This window comes from Myotis daubentonii, chromosome 3 (assembly GCF_963259705.1).
Source record: "Myotis daubentonii chromosome 3, mMyoDau2.1, whole genome shotgun sequence".
Taxonomy (NCBI): Eukaryota; Metazoa; Chordata; class Mammalia; order Chiroptera; family Vespertilionidae; genus Myotis; species Myotis daubentonii.
The window spans coordinates 183,946,176-183,963,992 of record NC_081842.1 but is presented as its reverse complement, the minus strand read 5'-3'; the positions used below and the strand labels follow the sequence as shown (position 1 = coordinate 183,963,992).

The following is a 17,817-nucleotide window of genomic DNA, read 5'->3' as shown; positions in this document are numbered from 1 at the left end:
CTCATGCATTCTACAGTTCACGTGCATGCTACAGTTTATTTACTGTCTTGAATAGTCTCTTTTCATACTTTCATGCCTTTTCTTCTGCTGTGGAAGAGTGGGAAGAGAATGGACTTCAGAGTTGGACAAATCTGAGCTTTGCTCTCAGTACTAATCCATTGTAGCTGTGTGATCCAGTGGGCAAATCATATATCCTCTCTGAATGTTTTTCCTACTCTTTAAAAAACAACAACTAGTAATTACACCACCTTAATTTAAGAGTCATGAATATTAAGTCAGATTTCATACCTGAAAGTACTGAGCAAAAAAACTGGTACAAAGGAGGCATGTAATTAATATTATTCTTTCCTTGCCTATAATACCCTTCTATAACCTAGAATCCTTGAAAAATTCCTCAACCTTTCAAAATCCAGATTAGTGGAAAACTCTCCTCTGAATCCTTACCTAGGCTGTCTCTGTAGTAGTGTTTTGGATCCTTACTGTTTTAGTACGAATTCTTGTAGACTGTTACTGCATTCTTTTCTTATTGTAAAGTAGATATTTTATAAGTCTGATTCTTTCACTTAGAAGATGAATCCCTTCAGTCTTAATTTATGTTTGTGTCTTTTTATTTTAAATATATTTTTATTTCAGAGAAGAAGGGAGAGGGAGAGAGAGAGAAACATCAATGATGAGAGAGAATCATTGATTGGCTGCCTCCTGCCCGCCCCACACGGGGGACTGAGCCCATAACCCGGGCATGTGCCCTGACCAGGAATCGAACCGTGACCTCCTGGTTCATAGGTTGATTCTCAACCACTGAGCCATGCTGGCCAGGCATGTTTGTGTCTTTTGCTGCTAGCATGGTGCTGTGCCTATAGTAGGCTTTCAGCAGTGTTGGCTGAATGTATTGTACTAGCAGATCAACTGTGTTCTGATAGTTCAACGGTGAACTTTCACATAAAGTTAAGCATTCTTTTGTTTTGTATAATGCCTATGTTTCTTTACCAGGCAGGAACCCCTAAAAATATTTTGTTAGTAAAATTACTATGTAGTTGACAAATTTTTGCTATTTTCATAAATCTTAGATTAATAAGAAATTGTATCGGCCTACTCTGTTGTTAAGATAAATAAGATTGCATTTTCATTAAAATGCACGTCCATTAACTCTAATTGTCAAAACCTCTCCTACTTGAAACTGGTTATCTCATATTTGCTTACTTAAACCACATTACTCTCTCTCTTCACCACAATTTTGCAATGTTATATTCCAGGGAAATAACTTCATAATTTTTTTTCTTTCTTTCAAGTCGCTTAGTATTTCTCTTTCTAATAAATATTTTCATTGATAGAGTAGACATTTCCCATACATCCAAAAACTAGTTTTTTGGTTTCTATTAGTCATTGGGAAATGGTGTTATTTTGTTCTACCTGGCTATATGCAATTTTCATGTTTTCAGTTTCTTTCCACTGTCTTTATATTCTACAGTGGTTATTACCCATGATTTTGACTTCAAACTGAGATGACTACCATCATTCAAAATGGGGTGGCTGAATATGACATAGTACTGTGCTTATAGGAGTTAAATGGGAAGAGTTCTGTTCAGAGCCTCATGTATTAACTTGTTCATGTTCAGAATGTGATGTGTGATTTACTGGTGATTTTGGTGATATATGTACTGAACTCTTGATTTTTACATAAATGTATTCCTTCATGAAACCAATCACTTCAGATACTTTTGGTTTATTTTCTAGGTGCATTTTTTAAAGTTTAATTTTTTAATGGTAAAAAATCTCAAATTACACTAAAGGGCATTGAGTAAAAAGTAGGATTCTCTTCTACCTCAACCGCTAGGCATCCTTTCCAAAAGTAACTAGTATGTTATCACTTTCTTATATATCATGGATTCTTTAAAATGTTGCTCTTAGAACATGTAATATGTGAAATTCTTATTATGATTGTTGGAGAATTTTTGTTAAATAAAAGAGTTGTTGCCGAAACAGATTTGGCTCAGTGGATAGAGCGTCAGCCTGCGGACTGAAAGGTCCCAGGTTCGATTCCGGTCAAGGGCATGTACCTGAGTTGCGGGCACATCCCCGGTAGGAGATGTGCAGAAGGCAGCTAATCGATGTTTCTCTCTCATCGATGTTTCTAACTCTCTATCTCTCTCCCTTCCTCTCTGTAAAAAATAAATAAAATATATATATATTTTTTAAAAGTTGTTTTTAGATTTGGCACAAATCATTTTGTGGAGCAATCTCTACATAGGATATCCATGTTGTCCTCCAAATTGGACTGGGTCACTTTTGAAAATGAAAGGGGGCACTGTTAATGATACTGAGATAGCAGGCACAAACCTCTATTCACTCTGCCTATCAACCAAATGCTCTCTCTTTCCTTTGCATAATCTGCTTGTTCCTCCATCAGATTTCTTTCTGTGTTTGTCCCGTTAGCCAGTCTCTTACATTGTTTTTTCCCTTTACAGACTATGCTGTGGAAGAGAAACCATCACAGATTTCAGTGATGCAACAGTTGGAGGATGGTGGCCCTGACCCACTTGTATTTGTTTTAAATGCGAATTTGTTGTCGATGGTTAAAATTGTAAATTGTAAGTTAGAAATTTGTTTTTCAAAATAAAAAGTGAGATGCTTTACTGACTCATAGATAATACATAAAGCTTTCAAATTTATTACAAATATTTTTATATAGAGCTACATCTTATTGACCACTGGGTACTGAAGAAGTTGGTTTGTATAAAATAATATATCCCAGAAGACAATTGTGGGACTAACAGAAATTCTTGCTTTTAGTCATAGGAATGAGATAGGTGAATTCTCTATGAAGGAAAGCCAAAGAAAACTTGAACTGATTTGAGTTAGGTTCTTCTTGAAATGAGTATGTTATGTCACAACTTACCACCAGGATAACCGGTGGTGGATATATTATCCAGGAGGGTAAAAAAAATTATATGCCAGATTTAAATCTCAGAAATCTTAACAATGGTGCAAAACTTTGTTTGGGAGAAGTATTATTTAACTAACACGTAGTGAAGCTTCAGTACATCTTAAAATTCAGAAGAAACTTCTAAATTCTTAGTGCCTTGTTGGGCATCAGAATGAGAGAGAAGACAGTAACTTAAAATCTTGATTCTAAGATGGTATTGGAAAATAGAGAACACATTTATCTTGGATGAATATTAAAAGGCACAGTTTTGGAGAGAGGAAGGAAGCACTGGGGAACAGTCCTCTAGTTCCCTCTGTGAGCTTGTTCTAAGTTGAACTTGGAAACCAGAAACAGCTGTTTCCTTAGAGGTTCTACATTGATGAAATGCAGTTTTCTGTTTACTTGCTAGACATACCCTTGCATGTTTGGCCAATTATTAATTAAATGCTTGTGATCTTTCCTTGTAGGATCAATTTTAAAATAATTTGCTTATTGGGGTGGTGAATACACAAAACAATATACAGTGATGTATTATAGAATTGTACCCCTGAAACCTATATAATTTTATTAACCAATTGTCACCCCAATAAATTAAATTTAAAAAATAAAATAACTTGGTCAAAATTTCAATTTGTCATATCTAGTTTATAAATTGCACTTAGAAAATATCTAACCTAGAATTCTTTTTGTTGTTGTTAATCCTCACTCAAGGATATTTTTCCATTGATTTTTAGAGACAGTGGAAGGGAGGGGAAGAGGCATAGAGAAAAATAGATGTGAGAGAGACACATTGATTGGTTGCCTCCTGCACACGCACCAACCTGCTGGGGATTGAGTCTGTGTGCCTTGACCAGAATTGAACCTGAGACCCCTCAGTCCTCGGGCCAACGGTCTATCCATTGAGCCAAATCAGCCAAGGCTAACCTAGAATTCCTCTTATATATATATTTTTTATTGATTTCAGAGAGAAAGGGAGAGGGAGAGAGATAGAAACATCAATGATGAGAATCATTGATTGGCTGCCTCCTGCATGCCTTCTACTGAGGTTTGAGCCTGCAACCCGGGCATGTGCCCTTGACTGAAATCGAACCTGGGACCCTTCAGTCCCAGGCTGATGCTCTATCTATTGAGCCAAACCAGCTCACCATCTGTTTAGGTATATAAAGTAACAATTGCCAAAGTGAAAGAAGGGATCTTTTGTTAGTTTGATTTACATTGTGGTATTTATAATTTTATTAGAATCCTTTTTCAATTCCTTTGGGGATCCCACTATGTTGGAGTATAAATGATAAAAGTGCCAAAGACTGAACATTATTTTTAACTACATTTTTAAGTATATATTGCTTATGCTATTAGGACTCTACAGAGCCTTATAGTGAAGAAATGGAAGTAAGTAGTCCAGACAAGCCATCTTTTTCATCACTTTTTACAGCATGAAGCTAAGTAAAGTCATGTTGATGATCTAGGATTTTCTTGTAGAAAGGTCTATAATTAGAATAGCTAGAATCTTTTAGTCATAGATTAATGTACACATAAAAAATATATTTTAGGCCACAACCTGAATTCAAAGCTGTAATATTGGCTTCTATTGTTGTTGTTTTAAGCCTTACATAAGTAATTCCTATGTTGAAGTGTGTGTTGTTTTTTAAATAAAGATGGGGAAATAGATTTTTGATCATTATAGCTAAGGATGTGTAGACTGCATTTATTTTTAAAGGAACATTGTTTCTTTTGATAATTACACTATTTTAATAATAGCAGTTAAAAGTTTTCAGTGTGTCTTTTTTCACTATTACTTCTTTAACTCCCCTTGCAATTGTTTTTCTAAGAGTTTGCCGAGGGCCAGAGGCATCGGTATATTTTATTTTCTACAGTAGTTCTTTGGCTCAATGCAGCACAAATCGCAGGTTGAATTATACAGACAGTATGATCTATTTTATTCTTTGCTGTATTATAACAGACTTTTGTGCATTTTTCAAAGGTTAAGAATTGAGAGAGATGTCTTTGTTATATTTTTATTCCATCTGTAGATGTGAACAGGAAGTGCTGGTGTTTCACAACCAAGGGAATGCATGCAGTGGGTCAGTCCGAGATCGTCATTCTTCTACAATGTCTGCCTGATGAAAAGTGTCTGCCGAAGGATATCTTTAACCATTTTGTACAGCTTTATCGCGATGCTCTGGCAGGTGGGAATCCTTATGATTTAATATGCACCCTTTAAAGGTGATAAAACTTAGAAACAGATGCAGAATAATTGTGTTAAATTTGGAAGCCTGACGTTGGACGTTGATATTAGTGGCAAGTTAGAACATGCTTTGATCTGAGGAATTATAAATTTTAGTACTTTACCTGGTGTGTTTGTTATTTTACAAAGGCTAGAATCAAAAGTTGTAAGAGAATCCATTGAGCTTGATGTAAGAATATTTTTCTTCGAGTAGCTTAGGGATCATGATATTGGTACCCAGTAGAAGAAAGCTTAATCATAGCTTATTATTTGTTTCTTCAGTTAATATTTATATATTCATAATGTAAAAGTACTCTACATTTAATTTTCAAGTTTCAAGAATCAAGCATAGATATCTTTATTATGGTTTCAAAATAAATTATAAAAATTATTTACTGTAACAATCTAAAAGTAAGTGCATAGCTATTAGAAACTGGAGAAGTAATCATATAGTAGTCATATTTTTAATTTTTGAGGAACCTCCATACTATTTTTCATAGTGACTACACCAATTTACATTCCCACCTACAGTGCATAAGGGTTCCTTTTTCTCCACATTTTCACCAATATTTGGTATTTTAAAATTGATTTTTTTAAAAAGCTGTTGTGTTGCCCTAACTGGTTTGGCTCAGTGGATAGAGCGTCAGCCTGCGGACTGAAGGGTCCCAGGTTCTATTCCGGTCAAGGGCATGCACCTTGGTTGCAGGCACATCCCCAGTGGGGTGTGTGCAGGAGGCTGCTGATCGATGATGTTTCTAGCTCTCTATCCTTCTCCCTTCCTCTCTGTAAAACATCAATAAAATATATCTAAAAAAAAAAAATAAAAAGCTGTTGTAGGAATTGAGCAAGAAATTAATAGGGTTTAAGTTTACTAATGACAATGGCAATAAAGAATGTTGAGGAGATATAAATGACAGTGATGCTTTAGTTCAATAGGATTAGTTAACTAATTGGATGTGAGGAGTGAGAGGGAACAAGTGGAAAGTTGACTTCAGATTTCTGGCATGGGCACCTGAGTGATGTTGTTCTTATTCATTAAGATAGTAAATAGAAGGAGAACAAATATGGCAGCTGAAGTCTTTGTTCATTGCGTTGAATTTGAAATAATGACAACAGATGATAAGTAAATTGAAATGATCTCAGGAGGTAGATCTGGGAGACCCAGTGTTTATGTGAAAGTTGAAACTACGGTTGTGAATAAGATGGGCCAGTGTGAAGAGACTAGAGCTGTGAATTGAATTCTGAGAAATACCTACAAGGAAAGGCATGAATCATTATAGGAGTCATTAAAATATATGTTTAGCATATATAGTTACTTATTTTTAAAAAGTATCCTTATATATCAGTAGAGTCCATTATTATTATTTTTTTTATTATTAGTTAAGGTATTACAAATGTGTCCTCATCCCCCCCATTAACCCCCAACCTCCCCCCCACACACAAACTCATGCTCCCATCCCCCTGTTGTCCATGTCCATTGGTTTGGCTTACATACATGTATACAAGTCCTTCGGTTGATCTCTTCCCCTTACCCCCGCCCTCCCCTACTTTCCTTCTGGGGATTGATAGCAGTAGAGTCCATTATTAAATCGAAATGCAAAAAGTCTGCAACAAAAAATTACTTGGAACTGATAGTAAGATAATGGTGATAGCCTAACGTCTGCCTATAATACATCTAAGCCATCTTAAATACATGTATATTGGATGAGGGCATGTACATAAATACCTAAGTAAATAACATTTCAACAGCATAAACAAATGAGCTATAAAAGTCTCTCCTTGAATAGGAATCATTTCACAGCTCAGGAATACAGGCCTAGAAAAGTATCTTCAATTATCTAGTACAGCTCTAATGAACCTGGAGGTGTTGATGGCTTGTCTAAATCACAGGCCTAGTTGGTGGCAGAATTAGGTCTAAAGCTCCCCGACCAGTGTTCTTTAGTTTATGTCAATAAAGCATAAAACTGTACTATTAATAGTACAGCAGTTTAAAAAAAAACAGATATGCAAAATATCTGTGATATGCATGTTTTACTATGAATCCTGTTTTTAGATAATGAAGGTAGCAACTTGCGTTATTATTTCGCTATGATTTTTTTAATAGGTGGAAACATATTTTAAGTGTTCTAAAATGACCCCAATTCATTATTTTTCTCCTTTGTGTAGCATAGTGAATGGAATTGGCAAATTGTATCTTAAATTTCCCCTGAGTATGACAGCTTTGAATACTCTACCACTTGCTTAGTGGTTCCTCTGCCACAAATCACTAATAAAACCTTAAAAACCCTTGAATGAACTTTATAATTTAATCTGAAATTTTCATCTAAATAACAAGTATTGCCCTGACCAATTTGGCTCAGCGGATAGAGCATCGGCCTGCAGACTGAAGGGTCCAAGGTTCGATTCCGGTAAAGGGCATGTACCTTGGTTGTGGGCACATCCCCAGTAGGAGGTGTGCAGGAGGCAGCTGATCGATGTTTCTCTTTCATCGATGTTTCTAACTCTCTATCCCTCTCCCTTCCTCTCTGCAACCTATAAGTATTTAATAATATATGTATGTATATATGTTTCTTATTTAGTATATATATATTTGTCATATATAATTGGTTATGCTTTCCACAGTGAGGGGGAAAATTATTATTTTTTTTAAAAAAATATATTTTATTGATTTTTTACAGAGAGGAAGGGAGAGAGATAGAGAGTTAGAAACATCGATCAGCTGCCTCCTGCACACCTCCTACTGGGGATGTGCCCGCAACCAAGGTACATGCCCTTGACCGGAATCGAACCTGGGACCCTTCAGTCCGCAGGCCGACGCTCTATCCACTGAGCCAAACCGGTTTTGGCGAAAATTATATTTTGTGAGACATAACATTTGAGAGTTTCAGGATGCCTTTTGATTATCATAATGCCATGGAAGATTTTAAATTGTATATAGTATTTTTGAAGCAAGTCACTTTTTTACCTGTAAAACAAAAGGTTTCCTAACTAATGTGTTTCCAGGGAAAGAGGAACCTCACTGGTGTTTTCACCATCATCAATGATTTTTTTGTATTGTTTTACCAGTTAAAGAATATTATCTTACTAGAGGCCTGATGCACGAAATTTGTGCAAGAGTAGGCCTTCCTTCCCCTGGCTGCCGGCACCGGCTTCCCTCTGGCACCTGGGACCTGGGCTTCCTCTGCCCGGCTTTGTCCGGAAGGACGTCCCGTCTAATTAGTATATTACCCTTTTATTATTATAGATGGAACAGGTTTTTATTTTATTTTTCCAGCTAATTTTGAACCTTTTTGATAAATTACATTTATTTTATCTTTCTGTGAACAGAGGAGCCAAAGTATTGATGCTTTGCAGAGTAATTTTTCAACTGATGAGAAAGTAATATGGAATTATTTATGAAGACATGATTTAAGATTAATCATTAATATTTACTGAGCACTTGCTACATGATAGGCAATGTATTCATTGCTTTAAGTGCACTATTTCACTTCTTCTTAACTATAAAGTTTATACTGTTCCTGTTCCCATTGTACATATGAGGAAACTGAAAGGCACTGAGGGCATAATAACTTACCCACAATCACACACATAGCTGGTAAGTGGTTGGACCCAGGTTTGAATTCAGCTGTGTTTTCTCTAAATCTCATTTTTTGAATCATAAAATGCAATAAACTGCCTCTTGAGCTTTTTGAAGGTACATGGTAAATCTCACAGATGCTCTGAACTGAGGAAATGATCTTTTATGAAGTACTCATGCTTAACTGTAGTGAATTGTACTACAGAGAACTCCAAAGGACTATCTAAATTCTTTTGATGACTTGGGCTTTTTTAAGATATATTAATGCCTAAAATATTAGTATTTCTTGAAGTAAGTGAACTGTTTGCTTGGAAATTGTTCCATTTGAGTTGATATAAGGATTGATAAATATGCTTTGAAACAAAGGAAGCTGTTGTCATAGATATTTAAGTTGTATTTAAATTGAATTTAAAGATGGTTATTTGTGAGCACTTTGAAAAACAAAATTTTAGTTCCAAATTTAAGATAGAAAATTGCAAATTATATATATTTTAAAGAAATTGTGGTATATCAAAAGATCAGGAGATTGAAAGATCTGCTTTTTAGATCTTATTCTGCCACTTATTTACCCAGTGTCTTTGAGAGTCACCTAACCTCTACCCATAAGCTTCAATTTGTTCATCTGTAAAATAAAACCCATAATTTCAGAGATGGTACTAACTCTGTTAAGCTAGAGCACTGGTCTGATAATTACCTGAATTGCTTTGTAAACTACTGATTTAAAGCATTTGACATTATTGCCAGATCGTTTATGCTCAGAAGCAAGAGTTGTTGTCTGTTTTAATCACTATATAGATTCTTGAGTGGTCTTGGGGTATGTAGAATTAGTTCAGTGGATTCATTGTATTGAATGTTTCCATTGAGAAATATTCTCTATAAATTAGTATATAAGAGACTTTATGAACTCAGGAGCCCCAGATTAAGTCTTCAAATGAAAGCTTTTCTTTATCAAATTCTTATGTCCAGTGTGTTATTTTTGCTGATATCTGTGGAATGTTACCCTTTATTTGATGAGGTAGTAAATGACAATGTAAACTAACTTACTCTTTGGATTGATAAAAGTCTACTTAAAATTTTTTTTAAAAGAAAGTAAATGTTTAAAGCATAAAAGATATTTTTTGTAATGGAAAGGGACATACTGTAAATTTTGAGTGTATGGGGGCAGAAAGGTAATATCTGTAGGAAAATAACCAATAATAGATTCCAAAGGAATAATTAATGAATGCCTTGAGTTCCAAGCCAGCATTTTTCACCTCTGAGCTGTATTCACTAGGGCCGTGGTCGGCAAACCGCGGCTCGCGAGCCACATGCGGCTCTTTGGCCCCTTGAGTGTGGCTCTTCCACAAATACCATGTGCGGGCGCACACGTACAGTGCGATTGAAACTTTGTGGCCCATGCGCAGAAGTCGGTATTTTTTGGAAGAGCCAAACTCAAGGGGCCAAAGAGCCACATGTGGCTCACGAGCTGCGGTTTGCCGAGCCGCAGTTTGCCGACCACTGCACTAGGGCATTCTTATGAAACATAAACATGCTGTCATTAGAGCTTTAGAGGAATGCTATTGTGTACTTTCCATTGCAGAGGTGGGGGAGAAATCTTCCATCTCTTCTCTCTCCTATTCCTCCTCCTCCCCACCCTTCGAGATAAAAAGATGAAGATTTATATAAACCTTACTCTAAAACCTTTGATAAAGCAAAGAAAATCCTGAAATGTTTGGCTGATTATTATATGTATATTTGCATTATAACTAATAGGTATGTTTTGAGACACACTGTATGCCAGGTACTGATAGGCATTCTACATAGTATAGTCTATCATTTATTCTTCCCAGCAGGTCAGAAGTTTAGTATAATTTATTCCATTTTACACAGATGTTGAGGCTCACAGAAGTTAAGTAACTTTCCCCCAAATCACACAATAATGAGTGATCGAACTAGTATTCAAACTCATATCTCTGAAACTCCCAAATCTGTGACTTTTTCTCAAAATACCATACTACTTTCTTGATATGGGGATTTTAAAATATGTATATAATTTCAGAGAGGAAGGGAGAGGGAGAGGGAGAGGTGCAAAGTTAGCCACTGCCTGAGGCCACCCAGCAGGAGCTACAGAGAGATCTGCAGATTCCTCCTCTTTGTTTGGGTTTGGAGGTCCCCAGATGAGGCCCAGCTGTGAAGCAATGCAGGCTGCTGTGGAGCCTTAGGCCTTCTTTTGGAAGCTTTGGAGTTCTCTGACCCAGTTGCAGTTTGTTAGGTTTTAGATTACAAAAGGACAGGCCATTCATATGCAAAAGCCTCTGTGCACAGCTTGTGTGGGGTTGTAAATTGAGTGGGGCGGGGTCTCAGGGAATCACCAGGGCGGAGCAAACAGCAATGGCTGCCAGTCAGCCCTGCCCTGGAGAGGTCCCAGGGTCTCTGTGATTGCTGCAAGCACCTCTGAGAGAAAGCTGCCCTCGTGTTCCAGCCCAATGCCAGACAGTCCAGTTTCTCCCCGTATGAGTCTGGGTCCCCAGAGTCTCACCCGGAACTGGACTTCAGAGCAATCGGGAGCTTGTATCTCCCTCCCAAATGAAAAAGACAACAGTGCACCCAGTTGCCAGCCCGTTGTGTGCTCCTCCATACCTCCGCACTTCTGCACCACCGCACCTCCTACCAGTCTCAATGCACTTTTCTCTTTCCTTCTAGTTCAGCGGTTCTCAACCTGTGGGTCGCGACCCCTTTGGCAGTCGAACGACCCTTTCACAGGGGTCACCTAAGACCATCCTGCATATCAGATATTTACATTACGATTCATAACAGTAGCAAAATTACAGTTATGAAGTAGCAACGAAAATAATTTTATGGTTGGGGTCACAACATGAGGAACTGTATTTAAAGGGCCAGAAGGTTGAGAACCACTGTTCTAGTTGTAGAACTTCCACTCAGCCAGCCTTCCTGTGGTTCTGGATGATATCCGTTTTATCTTTTAGTTGTAGTTTTGATGTGGTTGTGCAAAGCAGCAAGTACAGGTGATTACCTATGCCGCCATCTTGGTTCTCTCGGAGATATTTTTTTAATACATCTGGCCCAACAGTTTAAATGTGCAGCCAGTTTCAGTTAATCCTGCAGCAAGAGTACTTACTACCCCAAAATGATGAAGATGTCCAGGTGAACATGGCTCTCATCCACAGAATTTTTCTGAGTTTTGTGGGGAGGTGTTCCCTTCACTTGTAGACCCTACTATCAACATAGCTTCCCACCTTCATTCAAGGATTCTATGACCCATCACTGAACTGTTCTGTGAACAGACTCCAGTTTTCAAAAAAGTAAGCACTAACATTTGTGATGGGGATTTTTTTATTTTGTCTTACTTCTTTCAGAGACATCAAAGGAAGCTTGCACATTCTAGTGAACATATCTGCTCTTACATTATTGAACAGCTCTGCTCAGAAGGTTCTTTTGTAATTCTGAAATGAGGAAAATATCTCATTAATGAAGGGCTGATTTGTTACTGTTTCATTTAAAAAATACTTAAATTAGAAAGTGCTTAATAAAGAGCATTTTCAGGTAAAAGAAAAAATCCCCGCCTAATATGAATTTAAGTAAGCCCTACGTTGTTTATTTTTCATATTTGTCTCCACCAAAATTACAAAGGCACTACCTTCTCTATAAATTTTCTTTTCCCCTCAATGTCTCATACATAACTTTATTGTCTTAATTCATTATGTTCATGAATTAACTTTTTTCACCCAGTGAGATTGTAAGCTCTGTGAGAGCAGGTACCTAATCTTAACATATTTTCACGACCTTTAAGACAGTAATTGTTATTTTGATTCATATAGTAAAGTTGCACCATCTAACAAGGGAAGCCATCAATATTTTTTGGCTTTACTCTAGACCAGGGGTGGGGAATGTCCAGCCCTCAGACTGCGTAAGGCCTGCGAAATCATTTGGTTTGGCCCTGCCAAGGCAACCACAGGCAGGACTTGAAATTCAATAAATCTAGGAGCTTTTTTCATGGCAACATACATTTATATTAAGTGAATTATATTAAGCAAATTAAGTTATAAATATCTACATACCGCTTGGCAGAAAAAAGGTTCCCCACTCCTGATCTAGACAAACTTCTATAGTGATAATACAAGATATATATACCATGCTCATGGAAGCCCTGATAACATTGGCAAAAAGTTTTTTATTTAATAAATGCCATTTATTTATTTAAAAACTTTCTAAACATGGCTGTTTCGTGGTAAAAAGTTAGGAATTAGTATTCAGTAGTGTCTGGCCTAGTATCGAGTAACAATGATTACTTTCTATTAATAAATCAATAATATTTTTAGTAATTAGTGAACTTTTTTGTTTTAGGGAATGTTGTGGGTAACTTAGGACATTCCTTCTTCAGTCAAAGTTTCCTTGGCAGTAAAGAACATGGTGGATTCTTATATGTGACATCTACTTACCAGTCACTGCAAGACCTTATACTCCCAACCCCACCTTATTTATTTGGGATTCTCATCCAGAAATGGGAAACTCCTTGGGCCAAAGTGTTTCCCATTCGACTAATGTTGAGACTTGGAGCTGAATATCGACGTAAGTAATAACATACTTTCTTCTAAAACACATGAGCAAGTCATGATGACTAAATAAAGTTCTGAAATATTCAGAGTCCCCTCGCCCCTTGTGATACTGATACAATTCAGCAGGAGTAGTATTTTGAAATAGCTAAGCTAAACTTAGCCATTTTCTCTACTCATTTTGCCTAGAATGGGAAGAACTTACAAATATCAAATGAGAAAATTGGTGATTATTTATTACCTTCTAAACTTAATGGTTTTATAATTCATTGATAAATACATAATCATCTTGAGAAAAAAAAAAGAATTTGAATTTAAGAAGTAACTTTATTATTATTTTTTAAACCTGAGGATATGTTTTTTATTTTATTGATTTTTTTTTTAGAGAGAGAGAAAAGGAGAGGGAGAGAGAGAAACGTTGATGTGAAAGACAAACATCGGTCTGTTGCCACCCTTATGTGTCCTAAACAGGCATCGAACCCAAAACCTGGATATGTGCCCTGACGAGGAATCAAACCTGCAACCTTTTGGTGCATGGGATAGCACTACAACCAGCTGAGCCACCTGCCAGGGCTAACTTTATTTTTTATGTTGTCCATATTTAGTGGGTATATTTTTTGTCACTTGGTTGGAAAATAGTTATTGCAAATTATATTTTATGTAGCCTAACAGATACTGTAAACTAATGGTATAGAGATCAGTCTCAGTTTATAAGGTAAGCAACAGAAGACCTTCCTTCCCATGATTGTAGCAATGCAACTAAGTTGTGATTTTTTTTTTAAAGACAACAAGGACTAAATGCAAGCTTTATTTTAAACTTTATATCTTCACCTAATTGAAAGCATCCTGGTCTAGACCACTTGAATAGGTTCATAATGCTACCACTTACTAGCTCTGTAACTTTGGTTAAATCACTCAAGTTGTCTGATTGTCAGTTTCGTTTGCAACTGGTGATAATAAGGCCTGCCTTTTATATTATATAGGATTTTTAAGAGGATCAAATGAAATGAAAAATTATTTTATAAACCATAAAATATATATGTTCTCAGCAGGTCAGCTTCATCAGTTCACTTATTTATTCATTAATTCAACAAGAAATTCATAAAGGCCTACCATGTGTCATAAATTCTGGGAATTTAGAAATGGCCAAGACCCGTTATAGGCCCTTGGAACCTTTGTAAGGAAGATATACAGAAATCATGAAGTAGCGTATTGTATTAAAACACATATTCAAAGTTAACAGAGTTCTGTGGGAGCTCCAAGATGGGCTCTAACATCACTAAGAATGAAGGAATTAGATAAGAAATATGTCTTGGACTGAACTGTGAAGGAAGCATATCCATCAGCCTAGTGAAGTAGGAAAAGGAAAGGGGTTGTTTGCAAATGAACCAGCATGTATAATTTCTTGTCTTGAACAGACAATTCAGACCATAAAGTTCAAGGAGTGAGCCAGCTAATAGGATCACCTTGTATTTGACTCCCCTAAGGAGGGTCCTGGCTGGGAGATGTCTAAGAGTGAATTCTTTTAGACTGCTTGAGCACATAGGAATCAGAAGATACATATTTCCTGGATCATATTAATCCACTTTGAAGAACAGTGCTTCCTAAGACCTTGGGGTCATTTTCGAAAACACTGCATCAAAAGGCTTCTTATGGTCATCAGAATGATTGGTATAGTTTGTAGAAGGCTCAGGATTTGCCTGTGATGTTACCATGCTAAATAATTTTTTTTTTTTAATCCTCACCAAGGATATTTTTTCCATTGACTTTTTTTTTTTTTAAAGGAGTGGAGAGAGGGAGTTGGAGAGAGAGAGACACACATAGATTGATTGCCTCCTGCACGTGCCCAACAGGGGCTGGGATTGAGCCTGAAACTGAGGTACATGCCTTTGACTGGGAATCGAACCCGAGACCCTTCACTCCGCGGGCCGATGCTCCAACCACTGAGCCCAACCAGACAAGACGCTAAAAACTTTTTGAGCTCTAAATTTCATATGCTCTAATGGGCCATTATATTTTGAAAACTGTATCAACCATGATATCTCTTTTATCCAAATTTTAAGCTGCCAGATTTAGTTTGATCATTTCCCATTTCCATAGTTTATCCATGCCCACTGTTCAGCGTCAGATTTCGGAAGCCATTGTTTGGAGAGACAGGACATACCATCATGAATCTTCTTTCGGTAAGTTGGGAATTTTTGCTTTCTTTTTCCTTACTGGGATTTGTATGGGTGAAGGAAGAGAAGGATTTTATTATTCTGTTGATAGCAATGCCTCTGCTGCTTCAGGCATTTGAGGGTTTATGTTACAATGTGTATATATATATATATTTATATATCCTATCTAATAAAAGAGAAACATGGTAATTAGCGTACATCCGCTACCCTTCCCATTGGCTAATCAGCGAGATATGCAAATTAACTGCTAGCCAGGATGGCGGCCGGCAGCCAGGCACCTTGAAGCTAACATGAGGCTTGCTTGCTTCAGTGACGGAGGAAACCAACGTTCCCCGCCTGCCTTGCCGGCCTCTGAGCTTGCAGTTTGAAACATTGTTACAAATATAGAAGCTAAACAAAACCCCAGAAACCTGCTTTCAGCCTGCCGGGATCTCAGAGCTGGAGTCGATACAGTGTTTCGATTATAGAACCCAAACAAACCAGATACCTGCTTTCAGCAGCAGAGGCCTCAGAGCTGGAGCCAGAGCTAAAGATGGCCCAGAATAAAAAAAAAATAAAGAAAAAAAGGAGCAGTTGGGAGCTTCAGTCACCCGCCAGCCTGAAAACAGCCCTCAGCCCCTCACCCAGACTGGCCAGGCACCCCAGTGGGGACCCCCACCCTGAAGGATGTATGACCAGCTGCAAATAGCCATCATCCCCTTACCCAGGCTGGCCAGGCACCCCAGTGCCTGATCCAGGACACCCTTCAGGGCAAACCAGCCGGCCCCCACCCATGCACCAGGCCTCTATCCTATATAGTAAAAGGGTAATATGCCTCCCAGCACTGGGATCAGCGGAGCTGAGAGGCCTCCTGGCACCGGGATCAGTGTGACAGGGGGCAACGCCCAAACCCCCTGATCGCCCTGCGGCTCTGTGTGTGACGGGGTGGGGCCACAGCCTTCCTATCCGCCCTGCTCTGTTAGTGACAGGGGAAGGCGCCCCCACCCCCTGATCAGCCCTGTTCTGTGCCTGATAGGGGGGAGCTCCCCACCCCCTGATCGCCCTGCGGCTCTGTGTGTGACAAGGTGCGGCGCTCCAACCCGCGCCCCCCCCCCCCCCCCCACGGGCCCTGCTCTGTGTGTGATGGGGTAGATCCATAACCTCCCCATCGGCCCTGCCCTGAGTGTGAAAGTGGCAGGACCCCAACCCCCTGATCGGGCCTGCTCTGTGGGTGATGGAGGTCAGTGCCCCAAACCCCTGATCCGCCCTGCTCTGTGCTTGACAGGGGGCAGCGCCCCAACCCCCCAATTGGCCCTGCTCTGAGCCTGACCAGGGGCTGCACCTAGGGATTGGGCCTGCCCTCTGCCACCCGGGAGCAGGCCTAAGCCAGCAGGTCGTTATCTCTCGAGGGGTCCCAGACTGCGAGAGGGCACAGGCCAGGCTGAGGGACCCCCCTCCCCCCCGAGTGCACCGGGCCTCTAGTATACACACACACACACACACACACACACACACACACACACACACACACACATTCTTTTCCAAGTACAGGGAGCCTTGGAATGAAATAGTATAGGATTCTAGCCCCTGATTGTACACTTATTATCTAAGTGACCTTGCAGGATTATTATGAGGACTAGAGGTAATGAATAATTAAAGCACAGAGCGAGAAACCAAGATGGTGGCATAGGGAAACACCGAAAATTGCTGCCTCGCACAACCACTTCAAAAATACAACTAAAAGACAAAATGGGAGAACCAAGATGGCGGCATAGGTTAACGCCGGAGTTTGCTGCTTTGAACAACTACTTCAAAAGTGAAACTAAAACACAGAACGGACATCGCCCAGAACCACAGGAACGCTAGCTGAGTGGAAGTCCTACAACTAGGAGGAAAGAGAAACGCATACGGACACTCAGAGGAGGCGCAGTGCTGAAGTCAAATTCTGAGGTGCGGAGTGCGCGGAGTGGGCTGGCGGCGAGGGCGCGGTTGTTGTTTTCAATCGGGAGGGAGTCGCAGACTCTGAGCTCCAGATACAGGCGAGTCTTTAGGGACCCAGGCTCAAACGGGAGAAGCGGGACTGTCTGGCTTCGGTCAGAGCGAGTGCAGCTTTCTCTCCGAGCTTTGCAGCGGGTGCTGGGACTCAGAGAGGCAGAGCCCCTGGGGACAGGACTGAGAGCCGCCATAACTGCTCTCTCCGGCCCACCCTGTTGATCCTGTGCGACCCGCCCTGCCCAAGCCCTGCACAGAGACATTTACCGGATAGCCTCAGGCAAAGGCTAGATTAGCACCTCCCTAGAGGACAGAAGTTCTCTCACTGCTGACACAGCTGATTCTCATAGCCACTTGGCCTGGAGGTCAAACCCTCCCTGGAATTAGCTACA

The 17,817-nt window shown here is 39.2% G+C and overlaps 1 protein-coding gene across 7 annotated transcripts in view; it reads left to right on the top strand.

Moving 5' to 3' along the window:
• The window catches only part of ZFYVE9 (zinc finger FYVE-type containing 9), a 140,610-nt gene that overhangs the window by 92,931 nt on the left and 29,862 nt on the right, over positions 1 to 17,817 (top strand). For 5 of the 7 annotated variants that reach the window (XM_059689581.1, XM_059689582.1, XM_059689580.1 and 2 more), the window contains 4 exons: positions 2,466 to 2,588; positions 4,954 to 5,109; positions 13,069 to 13,293; positions 15,378 to 15,460. In XM_059689581.1, coding sequence (XP_059545564.1) covers positions 2,466 to 2,588; positions 4,954 to 5,109; positions 13,069 to 13,293; positions 15,378 to 15,460 — 587 coding nt within the window. The remainder of the gene's footprint in view (positions 1 to 2,465; positions 2,589 to 4,953; positions 5,110 to 13,068; positions 13,294 to 15,377; positions 15,461 to 17,817) is intronic. The other 2 variants (XM_059689585.1, XM_059689583.1) reach the window with 1 other exon arrangement.